This window comes from Melozone crissalis, unplaced genomic scaffold, assembly GCF_028551555.1.
Source record: "Melozone crissalis strain CALT ecotype California unplaced genomic scaffold, PUWL_Pcris_2 ptg000023l_1, whole genome shotgun sequence".
Lineage (NCBI taxonomy): Eukaryota > Metazoa > Chordata > Aves > Passeriformes > Passerellidae > Melozone > Melozone crissalis.
The window spans coordinates 32,651,004-32,675,320 of record NW_026535801.1 but is presented as its reverse complement, the minus strand read 5'-3'; the positions used below and the strand labels follow the sequence as shown (position 1 = coordinate 32,675,320).

The following is a 24,317-nucleotide window of genomic DNA, read 5'->3' as shown; positions in this document are numbered from 1 at the left end:
GCTCCTGAGGTGCTGGGGATGTATTTATGGTGGGGAACGTGCAGTACAGCCAAGAGGCACCGTAAGATGCAATCCGGGAGGGGCTGATCCTGGAAACTGTGGAGGGACTTTTCCTTTCTACATACATTTAGAAAGAAAAGGAGGGGACAGAGGGGCAGGATAAAGGAAAAAAAAAAAAAAAGAAAAAGAAAGCAGGCACATATTGAGTCCAGTCCTGCATTCGACTGAAGCAAAGCATTGAGCACAGTAGCGAGGGCTGACTGGACCGGACAAAACCTGACTCCGTTTATTGTCTTTTGTTGTGGTGTGCCAGGAATGCAGGAGCTGTAGTTATTCTGAACTAGGGCTGGCTCTGGGGATGGCTTTGTACTCTCAGGACCTGAGCACTGCTGAAAATTGGTGCAGCTCTGATCTCTGGCTTTAGAGAATTTTCTTCCTTCCAGGACTATTTGAAATTGTCATGTAACAATTTCAGTAACTCTGTGGCAATTAATTTTGTGAATTTGTAATTAGTTTGCTACTCTGACATGAACTTAAATTGGATTAATTTTATACTCTCTTACCCAAAATACAGTTCAAAAGAAGGATTTCTAATAAATTTGATATGCAAGTCTCTTCTAGTACTTGTCTTAGTTCACCCAGAAATCATTCTAAATCATTTACCCTTCAGTGCATGCTTTAGCACTGACAAAAAATTAGAACCAAGTTAATTCTATTACTTAACTAAATATTAAAGAGCCACTGGAATTTCTACACTGCCATATTATTTTTATAAATCTATCTGACCAGAAAATCCATTTAACACATGAACATTTTCCTGTGACTTCTTCTAAATGAAAGAATCTTTGCAGAAAGAGAAACATAAAAATTATTGCAGTGGTACAGTTGATGACAGCTTTCCTGGCAAACACAATAACTGCCTATTGAGATAATTAAGGCACCAGTAGAGATGCATAAGATAAAAATGGAGTTTATGGCTGGCTTAGTACAACCTTTACTGTGTGTGATGCAAAGGGTTGGGTCAGATGTCTCATGAAGTTTTCTACAAGTCCATCTTCTTTAATTCAATGCATGGGGAAGAGCCATATTTATTTTTAGTGATTGAACTTTCCCTTCAAGTTCACTTCATCCAAATTAAATAAAAACCCTAAGACTCTTTTGAATTGCTTGGAAACAGACCTTGAAGCCCTGAGCTTCATACACACAAAATTCCTGGTGATTTTAAGGATGATTTTGCCAGACATAAAAAATGGTAAGTTCAATTCTCAGAGTCACTATTGCCATAAGTGTGGATTTAGGAAGAATCCAAAATAAAGGAATCCTTAAAAAATAAACAAAACCACAATGAAATTGCCCCCTGATATGCATTAATAACAACAGTGATGTCACTCATGCTCAATCATTTACGTGTTCTCATAAATCATTTTTAATAATTTATTAGATATAAAGAGGAGCTTCAAGTGTGACAAGCTGCTGTAATTTTAAATAAAGCTTACAAGTAACTTTTCAAGCTTTGCAGGCTCGGGGTAGTAAAACCCACTGACTGAGCAGTGTGTATCCAAGTACAAAAACCCTCAGCAGAGGTGCAAGCCCACCTGAAAGGCAGAGCTGGGTGCTCTTCTCTCAGCATCAGCACTGCAGGGACTGATGTGGAGCTGGTGCAAGGGAAGGGGACCCGTGCTGTGTGCAGGCTCCTTGTCACACTGCAGGGGCACCAGCAGGGCTCAGCCACCTCAAACCAGCTCTAGGAGCACTCAGGAATGTCAGGGCACTGGTCAAGAGTTAGTGGATTAAAAAGGATCTGCAGGAACCCTGAAGCTTTCTACAGCACCTTGGGTTTCACTCTTTTGGGGAAAAATCTTCCATCTTTGCTGCTGAACTCCCTGGGAAGTTAGAGCTTGTTGCTGCCTTGTGACTGACCACGCTGCACAGCCAGTTCACAAGGGCTCAGCAATCCTGCTGGAATCAGCGCTCAGAAATGTCCTCAGGTGGGAGGAGTAGGTGCTTGGCACTGTGAGCAGTAATTGTACCATCTCCTGGATATTCAGAAAGCTACAATATGCAAGGCAAAGAGGAATGCTCTACTTTCCTCTGGCATTGCTAGGTGCCGGTTATTTTTGCCAAGATTTATCCCACCTACAGCAACATTCAGGGCACTGGTCTATTGTTGAAGCTCAGGCTGAGCTGATGCTCATTTTTAAATTAAACCTCAGGTGAAAGCAGCGAATCCACACGTGCAGATGGTTTGTCTGTGCTTGCAATCCTGCACGCGTGCAACTTAGCACAGTGCAGCTCCCCTGACCTCTGGCTGCTGGGGTTTTATTCCTGACAGGCTAGATGTGAATAAAATCATATGGAATTGTGTTTTTACAGTTCAGCCTTCTGAGTCCCATCCTTTTGCCATTGAAATCAATGGCAAAACTCCCAACTTCCCTAGTCATATCAGATTAGCTTTGTTCCACGGGCTGAAACAATCTAATAGATACCAGGTGTCCTCCACAGAGCTTGTGTGGTCTACAAGTAAGTGGAACATATTTTAAAAAGTCAAATATGAAACAGCTACATCACAGAACCTGTAATAACCTCCAACTGATATTATTATCTATGGAGGACATGATCAGTATCTAAAATGTGACTCATTATATATTTATATGATGCAACCTATAACAGACATTCTGGGGTAAATTCAGCTGCATGTTAAACCACTGCAGAAATGGATCCATATTTATGTTCATTTCCACAAGAAAGCAAGGGTGTCGTGTGTTTTTACTTAAGGGAGGGAGCCTCAAACAACCTTACATTAATCCAGAAATCCACTTTAAATATATGACCCTGCATGTAAAAAGACCTATAGAAGTTAAAGGCTGCAAGTGAAACCAGTAGGTTGTTACTCTAACATCCCTTCTTGCCCATAGCTATGAACCTCCACCATGAAATTCCCTACCTGCTTTTCTGGAGTTATGGACCTTCACCAGCTCCTCCAGTAGCATGGAGATCACACAGTGCTATGAATGTCCAGACCTGGGCTGCACCAAGACATCCATCACTGTGCAAAGAGTGGAAAACACACAAGGAATTTCCTTGTGCTATCTCTGGGTGTGTAGGTGGCCCAGGAGCCTTGCCTGGCTCAGGTGAAATTCTCAGTGCCCTGCTCTGCACCAACAGGGACACAAAGAAATCACTCTGCCCACTCCACGGCCTGACCCTCACTCACACCACCTGCAGAGAGGAGCCTCAGTGCAGCTTTCTCCTTGTTTTGCTCAAGGGAGGAGCAGCACTTCCAGCCAAGGACCCATCACACTGGTACAGCTGGGTTAATCACTTAGAAACACACAGATGGGGCAATCCCAAGCAAAAGATCAGACCTTTCTTGGGAACAACAACAAAAAAAAAATTTTGGTCATTTTCCTAATGCAGTTAAAGGTCCTCAGATGCACCAAGGTCTGCCCTGGTTCCTTAGCCAGAAGGACACACCTGGGGCCAGTACTTGGGGCTGTTTGTGTGCAGGTGCTCAAATCTGCTGCTCTGCTCTTGCCTTCCAATTCCATGTCCTAGGGGCAGATCCCCTGCATGTCCCTGATTACAAAGCTGGCCTGGGGCTCCTGTGGGTATCTGTCTGGTGGATGGGGGGCCTGGTTCAGAAGGCTTCAAAACACTTTCCATTCCCTTTCTGCTGGGGAAGGCTCATATCTTGCAAGCCTCCCTCTTCTACCCAAAGCACTGGCTGCTGTCTCCTAAGGGTTCACAGACAGCATGGGCTTGCCCCAGCCTGGACTGATGGGAAGCACCTTCTCACCTGGGGTCCAGGTACTGCTGCAGGAGAGCACTGCAATAACTGGGGTATGATTCTCCCAGACAATATTCTAGGCAGCTGAACCTGCCCATGGAAAGGGCCAAGCTGGCAGTGCTCTCCAGCAAAACTGCTGCTGGAGTCAGTGCTTGGCTCCTGAAGGAAAAGGAGCACACTTTTAATTTTTAAAGCAGCACCAGGAATACATCAAACCCCATTAAAAAGGCATGATCCAATCAGTATTTCATTTGTATCTGAATATCTAGTGCTATCTCTAGTCTTATCTTTCACCAGTCACCCTCTTTCATTATGGTCTCCTTAAGAGGCTTACATACTTGTACTTTTCCAATAAAGATCTTGGAAAGTACGTTCAGGGGTAGCTTATTTTAACATTCATCACATTTAACAAGACTTTTACCAGAGCAGAGAGAACGCGTAACTAATTGTTGGAAGATCTGGTCAAGTTTATTGTGACGGGTAACTGTCGGGCAATTATGATTTATTTATTCAGAGGGAGATAAGGCACGCATTGTTCTCTCAAAGGAAGAAAAAAATGGGGCTGATCCTAAAGTTAATATTATTTCTCATGCCTTCTTCAATCTTTTCATAACTGAAGGCACCCACCAGAGTACAGTCCTCATTGGCTCCATTTGCTCCAAATTTCGGGTTTAAATTGAACTTAAACCCCAGCCTCTCCTGGGCCCGGCGAGGCCATGCAGGTGCAGCTCCTGCTCCACCTATTTCTAAAAGGTCTGATGGCATGAGGGGACTCCTGAGAGAGCCGATGTCCCCACAGGGTCCCCGAGCCTCGCTCCCGCCGGGGGGAGCCTGTGATGGACGGGGACAGGGTACCAAGTGGGGTGTCCTTTTCGTCTGGCAATCAGAGGAAGGGAGAGGAGATACAAATGCCCCATCACTGCCACTGCTTCTCGTGTCCCTGCGGCATTTTCTCGAGCGGCAGCATGTCCTCGCAAACGGAGGAGTCGGGGCGCGGGCGGGGAGCGTCTCCGTCGGCACTGGAGGCACGACGGGCAGGAACCAGCACAGCCCTTCCCCACACCCCACCCGCGCCGAGGAAGAGGAGAGCCCGTGGTACCCCGGCTGCCTTTACCTCTGGTGTGACCCCGATGAGAAGGAAAAAATTTTTAAAAAATTAAAAAAAAAAAAAAACCAAAGGAAAAAAATCACCAAAATGTGCCCTGGCCCGCCTGTACCCCCGCATCTCCCTGGTGGAGCAGCGGCTCCTTCCCGTACTCGAGCCGAGCGCTGCGGCAGAGCGCGGGGGCAAAGCGGGGCCGCTCCCACTGCCCGCCCCCGCCACCCCGCGGAGCCCCCACGTCTGCACCGGCACCGGCACCGGCACCGGCACCGGCACCGGCACCGGCACCGGCCCGGCCCAGGCCCGCAGCGCCCCGGGTCCCGCAGCCCTCGCCTCCTCACCCCACCCCCGACGGCTCTGCTGCCGCTGCCGCAGCCACCAAAGTTTTTATTCGCATCTTCGTTATCTCCAAACTGATCAAGCGGCCAAAAACAAACAAGAAAAGTCTTTTTAATGTAAGGGTCGCTCACCTGATGCAGTAAAGATCAGTTCTCAGAGCAAAGGGCTTCTACTTCCAGCAAAATCTGGTTCCCCGACTTACTCAGCCGGAAGAGCGAGCACCATTAGCTGCTTTACATAGACTTTTTTAAGTCTGTGTCAAAGGCGTTTGATGTAGAGCATAAAGATGCACCTTGCGCGCTTCTGTCAACAGCCAGCCCGAGGCTGAGCTCGGGTGCTACGTGTCCAACTCCCCAACAGAAGAAAAGTTAAGATTTTTCTTTTTACTCAACATTTATTACCTTTTTTCAAAGTTTCAGCCCTTGGCCATTCGACAAATCTTTTTCAAAACGGTTTTAGATTTAAAAGGAAACCATTTGAGTTGTGTTTTGATCCGATCGCCGCTCTGCGTTTATTTTTTGTAAGACAAAATAAAAGTTACATCGAACCGGTTCGCCGACAAGAAGTGGGAGCCCTGGGGCTGAGAGGGGTTCTGGGCCGTGCCCCCGCTGCCAGGAGCCTCTCCGGGCTCGGAGGGAGCTCCCGCAGGCACCGCCCGCCGCCTCCCCCGGGGCTCCTCCGGCGGCCTCGGACGCGGCTCAGGGCGGGAGGGTGACCGGGGCACGGCCGGTGCCCACAGCCCCACAGCCGCCACCGATCCGGACAAATGGTGGACGGGCAGAGCTCCTACCTCCGCTCCGTCACTCGCTAGCGCTGCCTCGGACCTTGCCCGACGGGGAGGGAGAGGAGAGGTGGGTGTCTGGCAGTATTCATTGTAAACCACTGTGCTATTCATTCGCTTAACTCCGCCGTGGCCTCGACCACCGTAGGGAAGCAAGGAGGGAGCCCAGAGCCGGACTCCCGGCCTCCGACCCCCGGCACCGCCGTCCGGCTCCCAGCGCCCTTCGGCGGGGCGGACGCGGCGCTCCGTGCCCGGGGGAAGCGCATCTGCCCCCGGCCAGAGCCGAGAGCCCCCCGCACCCACGGGCCTCCGAGCAGAGGGGAGGGCAGCGGAGCTCTCTTGTAAAGCTCCCAGCCGTCGGAACCCGCAAGATAAACATCATTAGAAATCATTGTAATTGGGATTGTGAAATCTGACCTCTGACCCTCCGGGCTACGTGTCACAACCGTGTCTGCTTTGATTCCTCGAAAGGCGGCACAAAGGAACAAGTTCCGTGACAGGAGGCAGCGGGATCTGTGCCCCGGCCGGAGGGAACCGACGGGGGGGACCACGCGTGGCCTTCCCCTCCTCCCCCGTGCCTCATTTGCATATGCAAATCAGCAGCCCGCCAGGGGGTGGTCGTCGGGCCGGGGCCGGGGGCCTGGAATGATTGTGACCGATTCGAGGGGTGCCTTGGATGGAGAAATAAGCATCGGTGCGTCCTTCCGCCAGCAGAGGGAGGACGGGGGTGCTGGGGGTATCTGTGGGGGGTTCACTGATGTTCACATCCCACAAAGGCGCGGCGGCCTCCCGAGAGCCGGGCTGTGGGGAACAGACCCCCGGGGCACGCAGGAAGGAGGGGCAGGGTGGTGCTTTGCCTCCAGGCCTTTCCGCCTGGGCTAGCGGGTGCTGGTCCTGGCACTTGGGCTCCCCAGTCCCGCCCGTCCGCCCAGCGCTCAGCATTCCTCCCCGGCCGGGGCCCGGTGCGCGTCCCTCGCCTGCCCCGCCGCCCCGCGCACACCTGGTCCCTTCCCTAAGGGGAGGATGTTGCGCCTTCTGCTCCTATTTCTCAGTGCTGGGCCCCGGGTGAAGGTTTTCCCCCCCGTTCCCCGTGGACCTGTTTGTCCTCGGCACCCACAGGGGACCGAGGTCACTGGTGGAGCCAGCGAGGACAGACCTGAACCTCGTCGGCCTGCACGGATTCACCAATGTGCCCCGCTCAAGGCTCTCCATGAGAAATCCTAACACCGTAATTACACTAAAAAGTCTGATTTGTTTAAATAATCCTCTTTAGGTTTCCTTTAATCTGCCCTATATTTCCCTCGTCGGCTTTATTCCTGACTTGTCCAGCTCAGATGAGTCTGGTTGACCAACCTCCGGCGGAGGAAACTCTTCTTCATCTTCCTCCTCCTCTGGAGCCCCCAGGCCTCCGGGCAACCCCGGAGCCGGCTCCCGGCCGCAGGTGGGCAGCAGGTCCCGGGTCTGGCGAGGGGGGAACGGCAGGAGGGGCCGACAGCCCTGCCCGACCCACGCCGAGAGCCGGCCCGAGCATCACCCGTGTCCCGCGGACAGGCGAAGCCAAGCGGGTCGGTACCCTCTACCCTCGGCAGGTCCGGGCCAGATCCGGCCCAGGAATGCTCTTGGGGAGGATGGTTACTCGATTTTTAAGGAGAAATGCCATTTTTGGCCTGTCCAGCTCCAGGGGAGTGCGAGACGGCGCGTATGGCAAAGGCAAAGGATTGAACTGAGAGCGGAGCGGGCGGGAGGAGGGGAGCAATCTCCCCGTGCGCCCCCGACAGCGGCCACTGAAGGGGGGCCTCGGGGGGAGCCTGAACGCGGCCCCCGAACTCTGCAGCTGCCCCGCCGGTCCGGGCTCTCGCCGACCACTTTCCCCGCGAGCGGTGGAACTCGCACTTTGAAGGACGGCTTTATTTTCCTCAGTGCGGAAGATTTGAGTTCACGTTCCAATCCCATCGGAAAAAAAAAAAAAAAAAAAAAAAAAAAAAAAAAAAAAAGAAGAGAGAGAGAGAGAGAGAAAGAAATACACAACTTTAGATGGCGCTGTACAACATTTATTTAAGCCCTCCGAGTATTCCTGGCTCCTCGGCCTGCAGAGAGAAGAGCCCTCGGCGGGCAGAGGCGGGCTGGGCTGGGCGGGGATGGGGTGGGATACGCTGGGGTAGGTTGGAGTGGGATGAGGTGTAGGAAGGGTCCTGACCCACCGGCAACGGGCACGGAGGGCAGGGGGCTCTCTCCCCAGCCTGCGCCTCCATCCTCGGTGATAGCAAACCGCAGCTCTAAGCAGGAAAAGTTAAAAAGCACGAAAATGGCAGAAGCCATCATCCCCACTGCTGCCCTTCTCAAATCGACAGAAAACCCCTAATGCCTCCGACGGGACGAGGAGGGGGGAGCTGCAGGCTCCGCCGACCGAGAGTGCTGCTGCTTGCCCCCTCCCGCCCCCCCGGTCCCACTGACCTGGGCACGGCCTCGGCATCGCCCCATCCTCCGGGGAGATGCAGGAGAAAGGGTCCATCCCCCGGCTCCAGCTCTGCTCGCTTGTCCTCTTCGCCCTGCCGGCCGCGGGCCTAGGGCAGGGATAGAGAGCAGCAGAAAGAGGAGAAGGAAAGCCGACAGACGGCCTGGTGGAGGGGGACGGGCGGCTCTTCACCCGCCGCCGTGCCCGGTTCCATCAGGGTCAGTGCGGAGGGGAATCCCGTCGCCTGCCCTCGGCTCGGCTCGGCCCCACGCAAGGCCCGCGTGGGCTCGGGCCCGGCGATCCTCGACGGCTCGGGGACAAGGCCGTGGGCACGGCCCGGTCCTGTCCGTGCGCCCCGGCCGGCGGCCAAGAGAGCCGAGCCGGGACTGGGCACGGCCGGCTTTTAACCGGGCGGGCGGGAGGGAAAGCGGAGCGGGGCCGCGGCCCCCGGAGCTCCGCCGTGCCGCCGGCTCTCCCACGGCAAACGCGAGCCCGAGCCCTGCCGGGGGAGCGGAGCGCACGGACCCGCACCGGGAGCGCTCCCGGAGCGAGGGCGCAGCGCCCGGCGCCGAGTGCCGATCGCTCCGGTCCGAGCCTCGGGAGAGGTCCCCGCTGCAAACAGCACGGGAGCAGATCCTCTCGCAGAGAGGCGAGGAGCTGTCAGACAAATATCCTTCCAACACATCCCGGAGCCCTAAGCATCCAGACAATTTCAGGCAATTTTTCAGTGGGAACTTGTATCATCGTTATTATGAGGTGGTTTTAATTTGGTTAAAAAGGGAGATGCGGGAGGTGAAGCATGACCACAATTACCAAAGAGAACTAATTATTTTTAAAGGGTAGAAAAATTAAAAATAATTTTTTAAAAATCGAAGGTCTAAGGGTTTTAAACAAGGGATGAGTAGTTTAAAAATTGCTGAATCTATCGAAAGCAAAACCTAAATATGCCACCAAAATGGCACTATGTACACAGCGTATGGTGTATGTATATATACATTTATTTATTATATTTTTACGTATATATATATATATGCAAACATCCATACACTAAAATAAAGAATTACAGCCAGCCTGGATCCTGAACACAGTCTACACTTTATTTCAGACTACAGATTTCTGAACATAATAAAATCTTTGGCTTGTAGCGGCGGGTTCAGTCTCGCAGTCTGTGGATCGGAATTTTTTTTCCTCGGGAGAAAAAAAAAAAGAGAGAGACAGAAATTCACACACACACACACAAAAAAATAAAATAAAGTAAGATCAAACGACAGATGAGAAAAGTCCGACATTTACTGTAAAACAGGAGCAACGGACATGGGGGGGGGAAAGAAAAAAAAGGAAAGCAAACAAAACGAACAAAACGAACAAAAGAAAGGAGAAACAGAGAGAAGGGAAGAGAGAAACTGTCCAGCAAATAGAGATCGCTACACATATTTCTTACCTGAAATTAAATATATACAAGGTCATATGCTGTTTGGCTATATAGAGATAATTTTTCTTAAGTGTTCATATTTTTTTTTTTCTTAATCGGAGTCCTTATACTATGGATAGACAATAGATCTGCTTTTAAATCGCACCTGTCCGCCTCCCGGCCGGCGGGCCGGCGCCGCGGCGCAGGGCTGGGCTGGGGCCGCCCGCCTCACTCGCTCTCCTCTTTGTCCTGCACCGTGGTGGTGGAGTGGTTGTAGAGTCCCTGGGCCATGAGGTGCAGCGCCAGCCCGTTCTTAATGCCCGTCGCCTTCTTGATTTTGGCCCGTTTGTTCTGGAACCAGATCTTGATCTGGGACTCGTTGAGGCTGAGCTCCTGGGCCAGGCTCTGCCGCCGCTGCTCCGTGATGTACCGGTTCGCCTGGAACTCCGCCTTCAGCCGCTGCAGCTGCTCGGCCGTGAACGCCGTCCGCGGCCGCTTGTCCTCCTTCTCCGTCTTCTTCTTCTTCAGCTTCCTGGTGCGGGGGCCTGCGGGCAGGGCACACACACGCCGCTGGGCAGGGCCGCGCCGCCGACCGACCGACCGCCCGCCCGACACACCGACCGACCGCCGCCCCCGCCCCGCCGGCCGAGGAAAAATGGCTGACGGGTGAATTTGTGCTGGTTCCGTGTGTCCCCTCCCCAGCCCCCCAAGCCCGGCACCGCCGCCCCGGCACGGCGGAGGGAAGGATGGGGAAGGAACGGGGAGGCCGGGGCCGAGCGCGCCCGAGCATCACCCACTGCCCCGGCCCCGCGGAGCCGGCCCCGCGGGCGAGGGGAGCGGAACCCCGCTTGCCCCCTGTCCCGGCACACGTCGGGGCTCCGCTCCGCCAGCCCTGCAGGGCCGAGCCACTCTCCTGTATGGCCCGGGACTGGGGCCTGCCGGCCGGGCAGCGACTCGCCGGGCAGCTCAGGGACCGAAGGTTCCCGCTGCCGGGCACCGAGGAGCCGCCGCCCGCAGCAGCAGCCTGGCAGGAGGCTGCCCTGGTCTCCTTTCGGGGGACAACGACCCTCTCCGCAAAGCCAGCCCACTCCCGGGGCGCCCTTCTCCGCCGCCACCCCGGAGCCCCGCCGACACCGCCCGGGTCGCCTGCTCCGGCGGCCGATCCCTGCCGGGGACCTACGGCCCCGCTTGCAGCTCCCTCCGCTGCTCCCTCCGAAGCCCAGCCACAAGCAGAGCCACATCCAGGCCGCAAAGGGGCCAGCTGAAGTGCAACACAGCTCGCCGGGCAAGCCACCGGGTCCCGGGGCGCATTCTGAGGGCAGTGCCGGGCGGAGGAGGGGTACTCCCGGCCTGGCCCGGCCACGGGGAAGAGAAGCGGGGAGGGAACCGTGAAGAATGGGATCTACGAAAATTCCCCGACAGCTGCCGGGCTCGGCGGGCGGTCCCAGGCTCGCAGCCCCCCGCCAGCAGCAGCCGGAGCCGAAGCCGGCGAGGCCTCCCTGCCGCCGAGTAGGCCGAAAGCTCCTCTCCCGGCGCAGCTCTTCCCCGGAACGGGGGGATTCCCCCCGGCTGTCGGCGGGGAGAGAGACGGGGCCCGGTGGGGAGAGGGACGGGGCCCAGCGGGATTCTCCCGGGCTGGACCGGCGGGGGGTGGAGGGCGCGGGGAGTGCATTGCTGAGTCCCGGCACCTTGCAGCGGGGTGCCGGCGCCTCCGACCGCCGCAGCCCGCTCGTCCCCGGAGCTGAGAGAAGCAGTCGGGGCCGGCGGGCAGCTACGAGCACAACAAAGAGAGCGGCCGAGCCCAGCCAGCCTCCCCTCGCCCTTCTCCCCTCCGGGTCGCAGCGAGCAGGGAGCGTCGGGGAGGAGGACATGCAGAAATGATCCTTTGCCCGAAGAAAGGGGAGGAAAGGAAATGAAGGCGCAAGTGCAGAACGCCGGGCGCTCGGTGGCCCTGGGAATCGGCAACACAACACCCGCGGCCGGGCCGGCCGGGAGCGAGGCCGTGCCGTCTGACAGCTCTATCACCCCATCAATCAGCCCAGTCAATCAAAGAGGCTTTTCTGAGTTTGAAGTCGCTGGACGTGTCAATAACGGGGGATGGAGACGGCTCGGCCGCGCTGACGGCCGGTTCGGAGCACCAGGCCGGGCAGTGCGGAGCGGGGCCGGGGCCAGGCAGCGCCGCCTTCCCCGCGCAATGCAGCGGCCCCGGGCCGGCACAGGGGAGCCCAGCCCGGCCCCGCACCGCACTGGCCGATCCCTGGCTGCTGGCTGGAGGTGTCATGGGGGAGCCCCATCTCCTCATCCTCGGTTTCTTTCAAAAAAAAAAAAAAGGCAATGAAAACCAAAAAGTAACGGTGATAAATAAAGGGGTGCCTGAGGGCACCTGGGGAATGTAAAGTAGAAGGGGCGGCAAAACAGGGCCGGGAGGGCCGAGGCGGCGGCTCCCACGGGGACGACCTCGGGCAGAGGCATGTCCCCACCCCGGAGCTGGGCCCCGAACGCAGCGGCTCGGGCGGCAATGCGCGGCCTAAGGGCCTGCCTGGCTTGCTGCAGAGGCCCGGCTAAACAGCCCCTCCGCCACCTTCGATAAAGCCCTTTTTCCTTCGCCTCCAAGAAAACACTACCTCCTCCCCCCGCACCGCCAGCAGCCCCTCAACATGTGCCTCCAGGAGCACCCAGGAAAAAAAAATAAAATAAAGTAAGGGGAGAAAAAGCCTCAGAACAAGGGAGCGGCCGACCCCGCTGCCTTTTTCTCCCAACGCTCTCACCCCGCGCGGCCGCGCCGCGGAACACCCGGGGCTGCGGCAGGCGGGGCGGGTGGGGGCGCGGGAAGGGGTCGCTCCCGCCGGCTCTCCGCATCGAACCGCTGCCGAATCGGGGCCCGGCGTCACATTCAAATTTGGGAGACTCGGAGGAGGAAGGAGGGGTGGTGGCGGTGGGGGGGACGCGTTTCCTCTCGCCCCGGGTGACCCAGGCCGCCCTCCCCCCCACGCGAGGTCCTCGACAAGCCGGGAGCCAAAGCCAAGGGGGGAAGAGGGAAAGGAGGGGGGGGGCGGGCGACCTTGTCACGATTTAACAGCTCCCAGATGCGCCGCGGTTCCTTACCCGAGGACGGTCTGTCTGAATACCTAGTGCAGTAGACCCAGGCAGGCCACACCAGCGGCTGTTGCGAGTCGGGCTTTATAACAGGTCCTCCATTATTAGAGCCCATGAGGAGGATGGCGGGGCTGCCGTGCTCCCCGTACTTCGCCGGGTGAGTCTCGCCCCCGTCGGCGGGGGCCTTGGCCGCCCCCGACGCCGCCGCCGCCGCTGCTGCCGCGGCGGGACCGGCTTTGGCGGCGGCGGCGGGCGGCGGCGGCGGCGCGGAGCCGTCGGGACGGCAGTTCGAGTCCGGGCACAGGAGGGCGGGCGGGTTGGGCGGCCGGGCCAGCAGCGGGTTGACGTTTTCTCTACCTGAGCTCTGCCCCCGATCTCCGTCCCGCTCCCGGCTGCCTCCTCCTCCGCCGCCGGCCGGCGCGGGCGGCTCCTTCTTGCAGCCGAAGTCCGGCCTCAGGATGTTGTCGATGAAAAAGTTGGTGGTGCGGTGGGGCGGCGGCGGCGGGGGCGGCGGCGGCGGCGGCGGGTGGCGGCGGCGGGGCAGGGGCAGGGGGCAGGGCGCGGCGGGGGAGGCGGGCGCGGGGCTGGGGGACACGGGCACGCTCTCGCCATCGCTGCCGCTGCCGCTGCTCGCCGGGCCGGGCGCCGCGTCTCGGTGGCCGTGCCCCTCCGGCGGCTCTTCCATGCTCAGTCCCCGCCACGGAGATCGCTGCCTCTTTTCCCCCCCACCCACCCACTTTACGCCCACCCCACTTTGACGGTGGGTGGCGGGGTGGAAAAGGGGGAGGAAAAATTCAGAAAAAAAAAAAAAAAGAAAAAAGAAAAAAAAAAAAAGAAAAATATTAAAATCCACTTGTTGGGCTGGAGCTGAGATTTTTTTTCTCTCCCTCTCACGGATGGATCCAAAACCTGGGAGATACTGGAGGGCTTCTCTCCCCCTTCTCCCGATCAGCTTATATTTCCACCACCAAAAGAAAAAAAAAAAAAAAAAGACCACACCAAAAAAAAAAAACCCAAAAAGGTGTGCGGCTGCACCACGGCCCCCCCAAAAAACCCGCCCCCCGAAAACCCGTCACGATTTGCCCATCTCCCTGCCGCCGCCGCCGCGGCGGCTCCGCGCTGCCCCGCTGTCACGCTCCGCTCTGCCCACGCCGCGGGCTGCCGGAGCCCGTCCCCGTCAGCCCGGTGCTGCGCCGCCCGCGCCCGCTTAGGGTTCCTTTTTTAATTCTTTTTTTTTTTTCCCTTCTCCTTTTTTTTTTTTTTTTTCCTTAAAAAAAAAAAAAAAGCCAAATCTCTGACAGCGCCGGTCCGTGCACCAAACTCTCCCTAAAAAATCCCTCAGCCACACTTTTTTCACTCGCACCGGAAGCACGTGAGGTGGCCCCGCACGTGGGGGCGGCCAATGGCGCGGCGCCGCCGCCGCTGACACCCCGCGCCGCGCCCAATGGGCGCCCGCCGGGCCGCCGCCATAAATACCGCGTGGGGACCGGACGGGGCGGGCGGCACCGGGCGGGACGGGGCGGACGGCACCGGGCGGGACGGGACGGGACGGGACGGGACGGGACGGGACGGGACGGGCGGCAGCGGCAGCAGCGGCAGCGCCGCGACGGGGCGGGGGCAGCGCGCCGCGCCCACGCGCGGGAACCGGGACCCCCCCTCCTCCCCGGCCCCCTGCGAGCCCCGTCAACAACAACTTCCAGCCACGCCGTGTCCTCCACGGGTGGCGGGGATTCGGTCAGCGGCCGCTTTGCTGTTGTCCCAGAGATAATAAACGCGCCCTCTTCCAAATCTGTGCGCTTTTCCCTTTTTTTTTTTTTTTCTTTTTGCTTTCTATTCTCCCCGCAGCGCGGGGAGATGGCGAGCCGGGTGGAGGCTCCCTGGAATCGAACCTTTTTTGGTTTGGAGGAATAAAAATTACAGTAATGATGATAACAATAATAACAAAAATAAATAGCAATAGAGGCAGGAGGCACTGCCGGGACGGGCTGGTCTTACGGCCGAAGCCTCTCTCTGATTTGTTTCTTTACTGGGTTTGGGGGTTTTTCGGAATACGAAGCAGATCAGCTCCGGCTCACAGCTGAACTCGTATAATGTCTCCTCGTCTGCTTTTTGATGTTTGCTTGTTTGTTTGTTTGGTTTCGGTTTGTTGCTTTTTTTTCCCCCTGGTATTCTTGTTTGGTTTTGTTTTGGTGTTTTCTGCCCGGCACGGAACGAGCACTTCGTGACGTGTGTTGAGGAAAATTTAAGGATTTTAAGAGATGGGAAGAAAAAGCCTCTTTTTCAGGATTGATACAACTAAAAATGAATGTACAGAAAATAAATAGAAATACCGTGATCCCAGCTCTGGTTTTGCCGGACTGCTGGGGCCGCAGCCAAGCGCTCTGAGAGCGGCTCTGCCGCCGCCGGTGTCTCCCGCCTGGCCCCGGGCGCTCCCGGCCGCGGGAGCCGAGTGCCTGCGGTGAGGGCAGCGCTGTGCTCACACGGAGGAGCAGTGCGGATGGGGGTCCCACCACACCCCGCATTTTACACAGCGGAGGAGCCCCGGGCGGAGCAGCAGCGCTTCCCGGCCGGCCGCAGGCACCTGCTCCGGCTGGAGCCGCTCTCCCGCCCGCGGCCGAGTCCCGGAGCTGCGGGAAGGGCAATTCCGGGCCTTTTCCCGTTCTGACTTAACCGAGCCCCCGTGTACCCCCTCCCCAAAGCGGCGGCCGGGTGGCGGTGGGGCCGCGGGGCCCCGCGCACCGCTCCGCGCCTCTCCGCGGGGCCGGGCCATTCACTGCGGCCGCCTATGGATCCTGTGCGTGCCCGGGCCCAAAATGCACCCATAGCTCTGTGTCTGTGCTGTCCGCACCTCGGCGCAACGAGCCTCCTCCACCTCGCCCCGCCGTGCTGCACCGGCCCGGAGCTCTGCCCTCCCCGCAGCAGCCCCGGGGAAGCGGCCCGGCCCGCGGCTCCGCTTCCAGGGGCCGACCAGCACCGGGAATGCAAGGAGACATCGCTGGGTGTCCGTCAGCAGCTCCCCGGGAGGCGCGAGTGTGCCCGCACCTCCGAGGCACGTTCGGTTATTTTCTGTACCGGAGAAACATTACCGAATTGTTACCTCCAGCCACACAATAATCCCCTAAAATAATAGCCGGCAGAACACAATCAGCCCTGGAATCAAGAGCTTCATCCGCAATTAAATGAATGTTAAACCCCCCCTGCATTCACAATATCATATCATTTACTCGCACCGAAATTGGGTTTATTTATATTTAAGTTAGCAAAATTGAAATCTTTATCCCAAAAGCGAGCGTGGGTACTTAATTAAATTCTAATTAGGACACTATCAATATCCCATTTAGCCACGTAGCCTTTGTGAGCCGCGGTCCCTTTCAGAGCTGTAAATGGGGGCTCGCTGCCTTATCTCTCCTGCAAGAGACGCCTTGAGAAGGGCTGCAAAAGATAATTTATAGGTTTTAATTACTCTTCATTCCGCCTGATCAGCTTGGCGTTCATCACAGGACGGCGAATAAAACCTGGTCAAAAGCACTGTCACTATTCCCTGGCAAGACGCTTAATCAAAGTAAGCAGGGCCATATTACACGCTGCGAGCTTCTTCACGTAATTTCCCAGCTGCTGATAAAGCTAGTTGAATAATGCTGCAGTCCTTCGGAGACACCATTTACAGAAATGACTTTATTGACGGCTTAACGTCGGTAATTCATTTTACCTTTCATGTATTGGGAGCCCGGATTTGTTACAGTAATAGGATGATAAATGTCCTGGCGGCCCTATAGCTTTTATTATTGAATACAATACACACACCCATCCTTAAATGTTCCAAAATTGGGTAACAAAAGGGAGAGAGAGAGAAATCGAAGCCTTTAACTATTTAATTTGCCTTCCTGAGCACGCCCGGGGGGGAAGTGTGTCTGTGTGCATGTGTGTGTGTGTGTGTGTGTGTACATGCGTGTGTAGGGAGGGGGATTATTTCATCTGGAGTCCTCCCTTCTTCTAGAAACTGTTCTGGATAGTAAAGGCTTCTCTATAAATTGAGTAGGTTTGTGTGCGGAGGGGGTGGGCGATCGGCTGGATGAATGAGGAGGGCTTAAAGGAAAAGACGATGTATATTTCCAGGCTGGGTATTTTTTCCATCGCGACCCTTCATATCTAAATAGATAAATATTACTCCCTGGCTCGCAGGTAGTTACAGTAATCGGGGTAATATGTCTACACACGGTGGCTTAAGGACGGAAGCTTTAAAAAATCCCTTTTTAGGAAAAAGTTCCCTCTGTAACTTGTGGGTGCCGGGGGTTTCGGGGCTCCCGTCGGGGGGCCCGGTCCCGCGGAGCCCCGTTCGTTCACGCTGCGGTCGCGGGGGGGCCGCTCCGGTGTAGCCGTCGGTTCGTCCAGAGGGGCCGGGGCACCGAGGGCTCCCGGACGGGCTGCGGGGCACCGAGGGCTCCCGGAGGCGCTGCGGGCACCGAGGGCTCCCGGACGGGCTGCGGGGCACCGAGGGCTCCCGGAGGCGCTGCGGGCCCGGGGCCGCGCTCTGCTGCCCCTCGGAAGTGCCCTCTGAGTCTCTGGCAGGTTGGTGTCCCCAGCTGGGCTGGGTCGGCCATCCCGGCTCGGGGCGGGCGGAGAGGATCCGTTCCGGAGGCGGAGTGCACCGGGGCCGGGAGCGGGGCCGGGAGCGGGGCCGGGACGCCCGGTGCCCGCCGTCGGGCTGTGCGGAGGGGCCGCGCTGCTCTGCTCACCATGCCAGCCCGCAGCCTCTTCGGAAACCGGGCGGAATAATTTCTCCGATTTCGTTGTATTTGCTTTATTTTGTTATTTTGTTTAATTTTTTTTCCATTTTCTTCTCTTCTTCTCTTTTTCTTCTTTTCGAGGAAGGCCGCCAAGGGAAGGAAGTTTTAAAATTGAAAATAAAAATAAAGTTAAAATTAGATCAAAAATCCTTCGCATTTTTGTTTTCTCGGCGCCCTTATAGGAAGGAGGAAGTATAGAAACGTGTTTAATATACGCTGTGGTAATCCTATTTCTACGTCTAGATCAGATCTCATTGGGGCCTTTGCTGAAGGACATAAATGAGTTGTTCTAATACAATAGATTTCATCCTTCCTACAGGGACTGGCTGACCAGAGGTTTTGTTAAAAGTGAATGCGAATAGATTTCTGCTACAAGTGCAGCATTATTATTATGAGCTGTAAGGTCAGACTATACATTCCGGGTCCCCAAAGCCTATAGACCCTGGGAAAGGCGCGGGATATACCACGTCATTGTACCTGACAGTCTCTTCAATAGACTAATTCAATTACCGCTTGGGGATTCAGTCTTCATTGAAAGCAATAATAGCGGTGTAATTCGTTGGTAAATAGGTATTGCAGGCAGCTCCGCTCGAAACTTTTTTCGGGGCGCAGGTTTACGTGTCTGAGAGTCAAAATCTCTCCTGGTAGCCAGGCGGGGAGTAGCGGGGAGAGGGGAAGGGATGATTTTTGTGGGAAGCAGGGCCGGGCTGCGGGGACCGCTCGGCTCGGGCGGAGCTGCAGCCCCGCACCCGCGCCGGAGATGCTCCGGGAGCCGCGGGTGCTGTGCCCTGGTGTCCTGGTGCGGAGTTATGAATCAATTACCATCCGGGACCACCCCCGCCCCAGCAATGCAGCCCCGCTCTCGAGTCGCGGGAAACTGTAGTAAAGATTTAATTTTATTTATTTCATTGTCTGTCCTCCCTTCCCAAGTGGGATGGAGGCGAAAACACCCAGCAGAAGTTTCTGAGGGGAGAAGAGAAAACTGTCTTTGTTATTCTTAGCGATATTATTGGTTTGTTTCTTTTCCTACAAGAAAACAAAACAGCAAAGGAAAAGAAAAGAAAAGAAAAGAAAAGAAAAGAAAAGAAAAGAAAAGAAAAGAAAAGAAAAGACAAAAGAGGAAAGTAAAAGGGGAAATGAAAGTGAAAAGAAAAAGAGATATAAAGAAAAAATATCAGGAAAAGGAAAAAAATCAAACAAAAATACAGAAAAGGAAAAGAAAGGAAAAGGAAAGAAAAAGAAAAAAAGAAGAGAAGAGAAGAGAAGAGAAGAGAAGAAAAGAAAAGAAAAGAAAAGAAAAGAAAAGAAAAGAAAAGAAAAGAAAAGAAAAGAAAAGAAAAGAAAAGAAAAGAAAAGAATCAAGAAACCTGAAAAGGTAGAAAAAAATAAGAAGGTGCATAAAAACGAGAAAAAGAGAAGGAAAGTGAAGAAAAGAAACAAGAGAGGGAAAAGGGAAAGGAAACAAAAGGGAAACAAGAGAAAATAAGAGAGAAAAGAAAGAAAATACGAGAAGAGAAAAGGAGAAAAGACGAGGAAGGGGAAGAGAAAAGAAAAGAATAGGAAAGAAAAGGAAAGAAAATAAAATAAAAAGGAAAAGAAAATAAATGGAAAGGAAAAGGGAAAGAAAAGAAGAAAAGGGAAAGAAAAAGGAAAAGGAAAGGAAAAGAGAAAGAAAAAGGAAAGAGAAAAGAAAAGAAAAGAAAAGAAAAGAAAAGAAAAGAAAAGAAAAGAAAAGAAAAGAAAAGAAAAGAAAAGAAAAGAAAAGAAAAGAAAAGAGAAAAGAAAAGAACTCGCTGCTTTCCAGGGGCCTGGCTGCAAACCCCTTCCCATTTGCTTCCCAAGCCCCCTCCCGCCCCCCACCCACATCTGCAGCCCTCCCTACCTCGCTGCGAGCCGCACGAGTCACCTGGATGTCTCTGACACGGTCCCGGCTGCCGGAGCTGCTCCTGCGGCCCGGCCGGGTCACCCAGACCCGCGGCGTCCCCTGCCCTGGAGCGGCTCCGGCGCTGCCTCCGGCCCGGCTGCTCCCGGCAATCTGGTTAAAGTTACTGCGGATGTTTCTGAGCGCTGCTTTACTCCGCTTCGGTACAGACACCCCTGTCCCTTCGCTACAGACGTTACCAGCAGGGCTGGAAGTTCCGCGGAGGGTTCGGGGTCCGCGCCCGCCTCTGCTGTGCCGGGCCGGTCCCGGTCCCGGTCCCGCCGCGCTCTCGGTCACCGGCACGCCCGCTCGGGCTGCCTCGGACCCGTTTACGTTTTAAAATATGTTTTCAATTTCCTCCGGCTCTTCCCACCTATGTCTCGCCCTGCTTCCCTCTCGGCTCCGGGAGCCGTGGAGCCCCGGGAAGGGACGGGAAAACTTTGGCCGCCCGAGCCCGCGGGAGGCGGCGGGGCCGGGCCGGGGCGGCTCGGCCGGGTCAGGGGGGCTCCCTGCCCGATCAGGGTCCCCACGCTGCGAACGACACCCCCGAGACCTTTCCCAGCTCTAGTGGGGGCAGGGCTGCCTCTTCGTGGGAGTAAAGCTTTTCCCTTCACGGAATTCGGGAGATTTGGGTGACAAAGGGGCACACGCGGGACTGGCGCCCACCCATGGCTGCGGGGGCAGGGGCTGCCTGCCTCCAGCTCCACGCAGCCCCGCCGTGTCTCCCACCTTTCTGCACTCCCTGCGTTTGCCTGCGAGGCTTTGCGGGTGCATTTGTGCAGCTGAACGCGTGTGCAGCGGGCGTGCGGGGGAATATCGCCCCGCACACACGCGTGTGCAAATGGTGTAGCTGTTAGCTCGGAGATCGCACACGGGCACCTCCTCCCTCCACCACGGCTCCCCGGCTTCCCCTCTGCCCGAGGGCGGCCCGAGGGGCTCCTCCTGCCCGCTCCGCTCCCGTGCCCTGCCCGGGAGCCAAGGGCTCGCCGCCGTGGAAAGTTTGCCCAACTCCTGGCGTGGAGGGATGGTCCCGCACGGAGTCCTCTGCTCGGCTCTCAGGTGCACACCCTCCCCAAGCGCCCGCCTGCAGGGATAGCCGGGGTACTCCTACAAAAAACTGGCGTTCTTTAGGTTTTTTACCCCGAGGTCCAAAGGGCAGCACTGGGGGGGACATGAGTGTCACCAATTCTCCCCTTCCGGTGGGCAGGCAGCTCAGGGCTCTCTCCCCGTGGGTGCTCTGCCCCATGCCCCTCTCCACAATATTTCCCTTCCCGTTCTGTCACTTGTCACCCCAGGGCCGGGCCGGGGCTGCGGGACGGGCCCCGGACCCTGGGGGTGACAGCGGAGGGAGGGTCCCGGCCTGCCCCGGGCCGGTGTGCGGGCACCGGGGGAGCTGAGAAGGGGAGAAAGGGTGGGTGGGGGGGGAAAGAGAATCCTTTGTGTTTTTGTCATCCTTTGTTCCGGAACTAACTTGACCAGTGTGGCTGGGAAGCAGCACCGTTTCGGTTGGAAAAAGCGGGGGAGAGGGGGGCTCTTTTGATCCTCGTCGGGGAAATGATGCTCGAGGAGGTGGCTGGAGGCGCTGGCACCGGCGCTGGGCTCTCTCTGCCGCGGCTCACAGCGAAATTTCGTTGAAGGCACTATTTCTGCCTTGCCCGGGAACTTTCGGCTTTAATTATCCGTGTGGCTCCTGCGAGCTGGGCTCGCTCCTCTCTGCTCATCCGTTCCCAGGCAGAGAAAACAGTGTGTGCAGTGCTAAAATGCGGCAAGACAAAATAATCAGCTTTAAAAGTACGTGTTGGCTTGGGGGTGGGGGACAGGGAAAGGGGCAGAGAGTAAAGCAGAATAAGTCTATTGCCTGGAGAAATGATGTTACTGCTGCCCAGTGGCAGTAACCGGAATTGGGTCATTTTAGGGACAAACGCAGGCAAAATTCAAGTCACGTCCACTTTTGATATAAGGATGTGTCCTCTTTAAAAATTGTTATGCAAAAGACTCTCGTACGTGATCTTCCTGCGATAAAAAGCAGCAAGCCAAATATTGGAGCCCGAGTCAATAATGTATGAACAGATTAAGCAACCTTTCTCCCAAGCAATTATTTCAGCAATTGAAAACCTCGCTCGCTCCAAATTTCAATAATAATAATAATAATAACAATAATAGCAAAAGTAAATAAATCCCAGCGCAAGTGAGATGGTCTCCTGCTCCTTGGCCCTTGCTCGGGAAGAGTGGGTGAATTTTTTTTAATTTTTTTTTTCCCCAGCCTGGAAGAGTAGCCGAGAAGGTATTTAAACCACCAGCAGCCTGAAAATCACAACAATTCATAATAATCTACGGATCGCGCGAGTAAACAGGCATATCGCTGGGCCACCGGCCTGCGGGGTTTATTTGTCTTTAAAGCTCGGGGTAAATTAAGTTTCCGGCTGTGTAATTCTAACAAATTCTAACAAAAGGTGATAGAAAACGCACTGGGGGAGTAATAGATGGTGGCACCGGGGATCAGAGGGGGGAATGGGTTTAATGCTGATTTATGTGCCGAGGGCCGGGGCGCGCCGCCGCCTGCGAGGTGCGGGGGCTCCGCGGGTGCGGGGGCTCCGCGGGGCCCCGGGCACGGCCCGGAGCGGGGATCGCCAGGAGATCACCAGGGGAAAATAAATTAAATTTGGCTGCAGGAGAAGGGCCGAGGGTGCGGCCAGGGGTCTGGCAGCAAGCAGAGATCCGGGATGGGTTTCCCCGAGCATCCCTGTGGCTAAAGTCACCGCAAAACTCCGAGAGAGAAATTTCCCCACTTTTACACTTTGCATCCCCCATCCCGCGCTGCCGGGCACGCCTCCCTCGGGCTCCAGCACCAAAACCCGCCCTGCCCTCGTCTTCACCGCTTCTGGTCTTGGTCTTGAATTTGGCCGATGGCGCAGTGGCAATAAACAGCCATTCGTGTCGGCTGCAAAAGCAGAGAGCAAGTCAAAAGCAAGGAAATTGAACTTTTTGGAGACAGCCTGGTGTAGACTGGGGTTTCCACCCTCTAGGAGAAACCGTGACCAGATTTCAAGGGAGAGATGGGACTTTGGACCCATTTGGGGGCTGTGTGAGAGGAAGAAAATATCATTTGGGAACGATTCGTTACAGTGCATCGTAGTGAAGGGGCTGTGTGGGAGCACGGAGATGTTGGAGCACCCAGCCCCTCTGATCTGCTGCAGCTCAGAGCCTTTTCCAGGATGTGCCAGAGTACAATAGAAATACTCGCTAGCATGGCACTTCACCTGCACACCCAGCCCTGCAGTCAAATCCCACATCCCTCTCCAGACAGCAGCCTCACATTCCTGAGCTAGACAAATGATGAAAAAGTTCCAGTTACCGTCTAATGAAAGGCCTCCATCTCCCTTCCCCCAGAGGTTTCCGATGCACATATAATTAGCTCTCAATATTTCATGAATATGGGGTTTTACTAATTCCTTTTCACTCAGGAGATTTGGCGTTCGCCGTTTTACCCTCTCTGTCATTTTGCACAAAGCCGTGGCTCTGGGAAGGGTGGCTGTGGGCTGGGGTGGGTTCTTTCAGCTGGATACACAACATCCTTCAGTCGCCTGAGGCCTCAGCCCAGACATCATGGGAGACACAGATCCCAAATGAAGGACCACAGCTTTTTTTTTTTAATGCAGGAAATTAAATGTGCTGTGGGATTTTGGTCCTTTGGGGCAAGCATTTTTTTGCATGGGTAGCAATTCAGGAGCAAGTCTTCTGCTTCTGAGTTACAGCATGCTTTGGAGGGAAATTGGTACTTTCTGACCAAAAAAAGCACTCATCTCTGACAAATCAGGAGGTAGAAGGCAAGCTAAATGTCATCAAGAAATGCCCCATTAAACCTTAGTGATCTTCCACAATAACAGATTTAAATTATCTAAATACTACACAAGTGTATTAGCAAGGACAATTCCAAGTTCCTACTCTGTACAATGAAGGGGAAGGCTTTGTCAGCATCCTCTTTAATTTTTTTTCTTCTTCATCTAATCATGCCAGAGATATTGGCCATTTCTCTTCTTTTTTTTTTTTTTTTTTTCTCATTCTGCTCTGTCCAAATGTATGTGCCTCGAGTAAAGTGATATAATGATAGCACAGTCCTGGGAGAGTTTTTCTAAATACACTGCAAGAACAAAGTTTGGTCCTCCAGTTAAAGCAGATTTAGACTAATGGACTTTTCACCACATCCCTCAGTGCTAAATACTGGCATTTGCAATGCAGTGGATGAGTTTCTGCAAAGGCAACCCCCAACTAGAAACAGCTCATTAAAAATCCCATTATCCCTATAACTCACTTGTTATTAGTTTAAATGACTGTCTTATGATTTGCAAGAGGAAAAACAAATCCTAAAACAAATGATACTTATAATCACTGAGCCTGGTGGGCAATGGATTTTATTTGCCACACATTTTTAGTTGGATGTTAAAAAGGTTTTCCAGTTCACAATAATTGCTGTCTCTCTATGTGGTCCATTGAAGGATAGCTTTGTTTTCTCACATTAAACTTTGTGAGTCACTGGTTACTGTGCTTTGCCTATTTCTTAATAACAACTTTACACTTATATGGGCCTTTTCCACCCTGCAATTCCATAGCTGTTTACTAGGAAGCCAAGAGGAGCTG

The 24,317-nt window shown here is 54.9% G+C and overlaps 1 protein-coding gene across 1 annotated transcript; it reads right to left on the bottom strand.

Annotated features, from left to right (window-relative positions):
* Nucleotides 1-10,103: 10,103 nt before the first annotated feature.
* EN1 (engrailed homeobox 1) lies at nucleotides 10,104-13,656 on the bottom strand. Its single transcript, XM_054278433.1, has 2 exons — nucleotides 12,981-13,656; nucleotides 10,104-10,420 (listed from the first exon to the last, which is right to left on the bottom strand). Exons 1-2 carry the CDS (start codon nucleotides 13,654-13,656, stop codon nucleotides 10,104-10,106), a joined length of 993 nt encoding a protein of 330 aa, XP_054134408.1.
* Between the last annotated feature and the right edge of the window lie 10,661 nt (nucleotides 13,657-24,317).

Bases quoted from the DNA above. Each gene is read 5' to 3' on its own strand.
- EN1 (XM_054278433.1), bottom strand. From the start codon at position 13,656: ATGGAAGAGCCGCCGGAGGGGCACGGCCACCGAGACGCGGCGCCCGGC. The intron at 10,421-12,980 runs GTAAGGAACCGC...CCCTGCCCGCAG, and splicing joins TTCAGACAGACCGTCCTCGG to GCCCCCGCACCAGGAAGCTG.